This window comes from Ziziphus jujuba, chromosome 4 (assembly GCF_031755915.1).
Source record: "Ziziphus jujuba cultivar Dongzao chromosome 4, ASM3175591v1".
Lineage (NCBI taxonomy): Eukaryota > Viridiplantae > Streptophyta > Magnoliopsida > Rosales > Rhamnaceae > Ziziphus > Ziziphus jujuba.
In genome coordinates, this window is record NC_083382.1 from 31,993,860 (window position 1) to 32,001,511 (window position 7,652).

At 39.4% G+C, this 7,652-nt stretch overlaps 1 protein-coding gene across 1 annotated transcript; it reads right to left on the reverse strand.

Moving 5' to 3' along the window:
• Nucleotides 1-220: 220 nt before the first annotated feature.
• On the reverse strand, nucleotides 221-7,300 carry LOC107415316 (alkane hydroxylase MAH1-like). Its single transcript, XM_060816840.1, has 3 exons — nucleotides 6,809-7,300; nucleotides 797-1,254; nucleotides 221-509 (listed from the first exon to the last, which is right to left on the reverse strand). The coding sequence occupies exons 1-3, from the start codon at nucleotides 7,298-7,300 to the stop codon at nucleotides 221-223; spliced, it is 1,239 nt and encodes a 412-aa protein (XP_060672823.1).
• Nucleotides 7,301-7,652: the final 352 nt, after the last annotated feature.

Here is a 7,652-nt window from a genome sequence, read left to right on the forward strand (position 1 = left end):
TCATAGTACAAATATATATAGTTGGACATAAATAAAGGAAATAAAACCACTCGTACATTCAAAACCTATGTGCTATATTTCTAATAATTAAGCTTCATTCATAATTTCTGAAACACAAGTACTCTCTATCTCTGTGTAGAGACGACAAAGCTTATGTTTGTTTAATTAAGAGAACAGTATTAATTAGGAACATATGTAACTCTATCATCGACCAAAATACTTATCTATGCGAAATGCTAACTTTGAGACCATGTTTCATATAGAGTACGATTGACAAACTTGGGGAAATTGGATATCCCTCTGCCACTTCAACTCTGTAATTCCATAACATAGTGGCTGCAACCATTTTCATCACAATGAAACTCATCCCTTTACCCAAACAACTCTGAGGACCTGCATTATACGCTGTGAATTTGTAAGCTGGTACATTGACTATCTCTTTCCCATCACAACTAATCCATCTCTCTGGCTTGAATTCTAAGCAATCCTCACCCCATGTCTCTTTCACCCTGCCCATCGAAAAGAAATAAAGCAGAATCATCTGGTTCGGCTTCACACGGTGACCACTTGGAAGAGTGTCTATGTTTGATGATGCCCTGTGATTGATTGGTGTTGGTGGGTGTAGGCGTAGAGTCTCACACAATGCCGCATGAAAATATACCAACTTGTTCGGCTCTTTTGCACTAGAAAAAGTCCTATGGTACTTTTTTCATGTTTATTTCCTTCTAATTTCTCTTTCATTTCTTTGAGAATTTTAGCTTCCACATGTGCGTGCTTTGAAATAAGCCAGAAAAACCAAGTGAGCCCTGCAGATATGGTGTCCCCTCCTGCTACCATGAGATTGAATGCGGTGTCCCTCAGAAACTTGTCCGAATTCGAAATGCAATCCACTTGTTCTTGCTTCTCCTCTTGCTTTTTCATGTAGGTTGTGAGCATGTCGAAGTTGGATTCGTCTGTTATTTCGAATTTGCTAAGTTCGTGTCGTTTTGAAGCGATGCATTTGTATATGAAATCATCAAACACTTTCAATGATCTTGTTAGCTTCTTCTCTCGTCCAATTTGAAGCCACCTCTGCAACCTCCACCAGCTTTGTGGCTTAAAGTGACGGTGAAAGATAATCTCTTCCACATCATCAAAAGCCTTTTTGCATTCAACTTTAGGGAATTCAACAGAAAGACAGTGAGGATTAAAGCCTAAAACCAGTAAGCATATATTGTCCAATGTGAGCCGCTGAAACACATCCTGTAAGTCAACCTGTTGACATGTATATTATGAGAATATGTTAGGTAATTGGGAGAAAAATAACTAGCAACGGAAATAAAGAAAGCGAAGAACAAACACACAATTTACGTGGAAACCCTTGACGGGAAAAACCACGGGCAGGGAGAAGCAAATCCAATATCGAAAAATTGGTACAAAGGTGAGCTAAATTTCGTGATACCCTGAAACCCCAATTTTCAGCCGCAAAACCCCAAAAGAATAAGAAATATATATACGGAAGAAACCCTAAAATTGAACAGGTCGGCCCGAGACCTCCGCTTCCACCACTGAGTCCCAAATTTTTCTCCAAAATTAGTTTTACCAAATGGGTCGCACCGCGAGCTTTTCGGGTCAGATCAACAAGAATTCGGGTCACTAACTCTAACAATCTCCACCTTGACACGAATTCCATATAAGGAATGAAAAAAAAAAAAACATACAAAACTCCAATCTTCGATAAAAGTTGCCATCCTCTTCCACAAAAGCCCCTAAAGGCAAAGCTCAACAACAAACACCAACCAAGTCCAAGCAATGCTTAAACTTGGCTACTGGAAGTGCCTTGGTCATCATGTCAGCAGGATTATCATGAGTACTCACCTTGCTGACAACAATATCTCCACGAGCAATAACATCACGTACAAAATGATACCGAACATCTATATGTTTTGTCCTCTCGTGAAACATCTGATCCTTAGTGAGATAGATAGCACTCTGACTATCACAATTGATGACCGTACTCTCCTGCTCAGAGCTCAACTCACCTATCAACGCCCTTAACCAAATAGCTTCTTTCACCGCTTCAGCTATAGCCATATATTCAGCTTCTGTAGTTGATAGTGCAACTGTTGCTTGCAAAACAGACTTCCAACTGATAGAAGTATCTCCAAGAGTAAATACATAACCAGTAGTGGACCTCCTTCTATCAAGGTTCCTAGCAAAATCTGCATCAACATATCCACTTACACCCTCCTTACTTCCACCAAACTCTAAACAAGTGTTAGTAGTGCCTCTCAAGTACCTTAGAATCCACTTGATAGCTTGCCAGTGTTGTTTGCCAGGATTAGCCATATACCGGCTCACAACACTAACAGCATGTGCAATGTCAGGACGGGTACACACCATAGCATACATCAAACTATCAACAGCACTAGAATAAGGAACATGTGACATATACTCAATATCTCTATCCGACTGTGGTGACATATCAGCAGATAATCTAAAATGAGTAGCTGATGGAGTACTTACAGGTTTTGCGTTCTTCATTCCAAAACGCTCCAGAACTTTCTCAACAAAAGATCTTTGAGTCAAGAAAAGTTTACCTACAGATCTATCTCTCTCAATCTCCATACCAAGAATCTTCTTTGCCGCTCCCAAATCTTTCATCTCAAATTCACCACTCAATTCTGCTTTCAATCTGTTGATATCGGATTTCTTCTTGGCCACTATCAGCATATCATCAACATAAAGCAACAAATAGATAAATGAGCCATCTTCCAACTTCCTAAAATACACACAGCTATCATATTGGCTTCTAGAATAGCCATGGCTAACCATAAACCCATCAAACCGCTTGTACCACTGACGAGGGGATTGCTTCAAACCATACAAGGACCTTTTCAACAAACACACATGATCCTCTTTTCCTTCAACCTCGAAACCTTCGGGTTGCTGCATATAAATTGTCTCCTCAAGCTCACTATGCAAGAAAGCGGTCTTCACATCTAGTTGCTCCAACTCTAAATCATGCATAGCAACTAGCGCTAACAAAGCACAAATAGAAGTATGTTTAAAGACAGGGGAAAATATATCATTAAAATCAACTCCCTGTACCTGTGAATACCCCTTCGCTACTAAACGTGCTTTGTACCTCGCATCTTCAACACCAGGAATGCCTTCTTTCTTTTTGTAGACCCACTTGCATCCCACAATCTTCTTACCCTCTGGAGGTAATGCCAACTCCCAAGTGTGGTTCTTATGAAGCGACTCCACCTCTTCCTGCATAGCAATTAACCACTTTGCAGAATCCTCACATGAAATGGCTTCATAATAGTTGCAAGGATCACTGGGACTCTCGATCTCCTGTGCTGCAACACAAGCAAAAGTGACATAGTCAGCTAAACTAGAAGGCTTCTTGATCTCCCTGCGAGGTCTATCCTTGGCAATCGAATGCTCCTGCACCTCCTCAATTCTCTCTTCTTCCACATGAGTGGGTGTCTCAAATGGGCCTGAAACTGAACCATTCTGTGAAGTACTTACTTCCTCCACCCTAAACTCCACCTGCTTTGGCACACTGTCTAAAACAACGAGCTCCCTTTTTGGATGCAGCATTGCCATCTCATCAAACACAACATCCCTGCTAATCACAACCTTAGATGACTTTGGATCAGGAAGCCAAACTCTACATCCTTTTACACCCTGCGGGTAACCAAGAAATATGCCCTTCTTCGATCTAGGCTCAAGCTTACCATCATTGACATGAACATAGGCAGGGCATCCAAATACCTTCAAATCTAAATAATTAGCAGGTTTTCCAGACCATACCTCTTCAGGAGTCTTGCAATCAATTGCTGCCGATGGAGAACGATTCACCAAGTAGCAAGCTGTAGCAGCTGCTTCTGCCCAAAAGTCCTGTGCTAACCCAGAATTCGACAGCATGCATCGGACTTTCTCCATAAGAGTTCTGTTCATCCGCTCAGCCACACCATTTTGCTGCGGAGTTCCTCTAACTGTGAGATGTCTAACGATCCCTTCGTTTCTACAAAACTCATTGAAAACACCATCACAGAACTCCAATCCATTATCTGTACGAAGGCGCTTCACCCTTCTTTCCGTCTGCTTCTCTACCAAAGCTTTTCATTGCTTGAAGATAGCAAATACGTCATTCTTGTGCTTCAAGAAATATACCCAGACCTTCCTGGAGAAATCATCAATGAAGGTCAACATATATCTGCCACCACCCTTAGAAGCAGTACGTGCAGGTCCCCAAAGATCTGAATGAATGTAGTCTAGAGTACCTTTGGTTTTGTGAATTCCAGTACTGAAGCTAACTCTCTTCTGCTTCCCAAACACACAATGTTCACAAAACTCCAACTTCGAGATACTCCAATCACCAAGCAAACTCCGTTTGCTCAACATCGCCAAACCTTTCTCACTCATATGGCCCAATCTCATATGCCACAAACGAGTAACATCCGAATCTGACATGGACACTGAAACAGCAGCCGACCCCATTACCACAGAACCCTGTAGCGTGTATAATGTACCAACCAGGCTAGCTTTCATCACCACCAAAGCACCTTTCAGAACCCTCAAAACTCCACCTCCACCAGAAAAAGAACAACCAAACTTGTCCAAAGCAGATAAAGAAATTAAATTTTTAGACATATCTGGAACGTGACGTACCTCAGATAGTGTTCTGATAATTCCATCATGCATCTTCACCCTTACAGTTCCAATGCCGATGACACAGTAAGGACGATCATCTCCCATCAGCACAACACCTTTATCCACCGGAACATAAGAAGAGAACCAATCCCTATGGAGACAGATGTGAAACGAACAGGCTGAATCCAAAATCCATCCCTGCTTGCCCGAACTATCCTCAGTCACTGAATAAACATCGTCATCTTCAATTTCCTCATGTGCGACACTGGCTTCGGCATGTTCCTTACTCTTTTCATTATTTTTATTCTGAAGCTTACGACATTCAGTTTTGATGTGCCCTTTTTTCTTACAGTAGTGACAAATAAGGTTTCTGAACCTTGACTTCGATCTTGGCCGACCACCACCATTGTTATTTTGATCTCTAAATGATGTTCTACCTCTAACAATCAAACCCTCTCTTCCGGAACTCCCAAAATTATTGTTATCCGAACTGCTGGTCAACTCCTTATCAAACAACTCCTTAGAATATAAAGAAGCTTTCACGTCCTCCAATTTTAGGGTTTTATTACTGTAAATCAAAGTCTCCCTAAAATTTTTATACGATGGAGGTAAGGAACGCAGTAGCATTAGGGCCTGATCTTCATCATCATATTTAATGTCCATGTTCGCCAGATCCAACAAAATAGTAGAAAAGTCATCTATGTGTGTTTTAATAGATGTACCTTCAACCATAGAAAGGGTGTATAGACGGTGCTTCGCAATCAGTTTCGTTGTGAGATTCTTTGTGATGTACAAAGATTCCAACTTGTCCCATAAGTCCTTTGTTGTCTTCTGATCAAGGACCTCCCTCAAAACTTCATTGGACAAGCATAGCTGAATGGTGGATAGGGCACGCTCATCAACCTCGGCTTTCTTTTCGGCATCCCACGAAGACGGCATCTGCTCCTTGCCAACCAACGCCTTGTGTAAACCGTTCTGTGTCAAAATCGCCTTCATCTTGACTTGCCACATGGAGAAACTCATGTTGCGCTCAAATTTCTCAATGTCGAACTTTGTTGCCATGATCGAAAGAAAAAAAATTCCCAAATAGATCGACGCGGCTCTGATACCACTTGTTAGGTAATTGGGAGAAAAATAGCTAGCAACGGAAAGAAAGAAAGCGAAGAACAAACACACAATTTATGTGGAAACCCTTGACGGGAAAAACCACGGGCAGGGAGAAGCAAATCCAATATCGAAAAATTGGTACAAAGGTGAGCTAAATTTCGTGATACCCTGAAACCCCAATTTTCAGCCGCAAAACCCCAAAAGAATAAGAAATATATATACGGAAGAAACCCTAAAATTAAACAGGTCGGCCCGAGACCTCCGCTTCCACCACTGAGCCCCAAATTTTTCTCCAAAATTAGTTTTACCAAATGGATCGCACCGCGAGCTTTTCGGGTCGGGTCAACAAGAATTCGGGTCACTAACTCTAACAGAATAACTACAACTTAATTTTTTTGGTGAATATAATTACAACTTAATCAAGCAGATGTATGAAGTGCAAAACTATATTTAAAGAATTAAATGAAAACTATATAATTATAGGGTTAATTACAATTTGTACCCCAAACTATGCATTGTTTTTCATTTTGGCCCACTATGTTAAAAAATTCTAACATTGCATCCAATATCATTTTTTAACTACTTTGGTACAATTGTTAAAATCATCTAAATTTGGATGGTACTTACCCCATATGTCACATGTTTTTCACTAAAGGACATTTTTGTAAAAAACTACTAAAATTTATGAAATTGAAATGATTCAAAAAAAATAATAATGTATAAACAAATAGTACTACAATGTGTTTTGACTAAAATAAAGCAATGGATATTTTGAGTTTTAATAATTAAACAGTTTATTCATTTTATTTGTCTACTTTTATTTCTAAATTAATTTTTTTTCAAAACAATCTTTATTGAAAGGCGTGTGACATGCACATAAGGTATACATTAATTCCATGCAAATATTAAATAGTGTTAACAATTGTACCAAAGTAATAGAAAAATGATAGTTTAGAGTGTAATGTAAGAGTTTTTAAAAATTGATGGACAAAATGAAAAACAATGCATAATTTAAAGATGCAAATTGTAATTAACCCTAAATATGTATATAATAGACCTGGATTGATGATTTGGAGACATGATCAAGAACTGGGATTAGGCCATCCACCACCTTTCCTAGGATAGTTTTCTCAATAAACGGTTCGTACTTGCTCTGTCCGATGAGTGTTTGGTACATTCTTCTTTGATTTTTCCATAAATCCGACTCGGAATTGATAATCCCATCTCCAAAGGGTTCGAAAATCTTCTTGAAATCGGGTCCTTTGGGATAGTTTGCAAAACTTGCATTCAAGATATGATGCACATTGATAGGATCATTGGTAACCAAGAAATGATGGTTGGCAAACCAAGGGCCTTTGAACTCAAAAGTTCCACCACTGTTTTTCAGGACATCGGTTGCAAAGTCATGGATGCGTGTGATATTTTCAAGAAGCTCCGGCATCATACCAGCCACAGGCCAGTTTGTGAGTAGGCCAGAGTTTCTTTTCTTTCTCCGATGGCCAATTACAACAACAAGAAGAAGAAGAAGGAAAATTGCAACTAGTGCCATATTTGATTATAATGGGGGTGGTGTATGAAATTAAATTTTGCTTTTTGGTTGCTTGTCCAAGGGTTACTCTTTCAACTGAGCTATTTGTAATGGTGTAATGCTAGCAAAGTTAGTTAGCTGTTGGACTAAGCAATTAAATGGTGAGAATTTAATAAGAGAACAATTATACGACATTATATTAATTACTACAAATTTGTAAGACGAGAATGTAAATTGGGTATTTTTAATTTAACCGACCCTACATGTGACAGAGACCATTGATGCATGACGCCAACTATACTCAACTAGATAGTATATATATATATATAGTTTTTTTCTCATCCAAACAAATTTTAACCTGAAAATTTTGAAT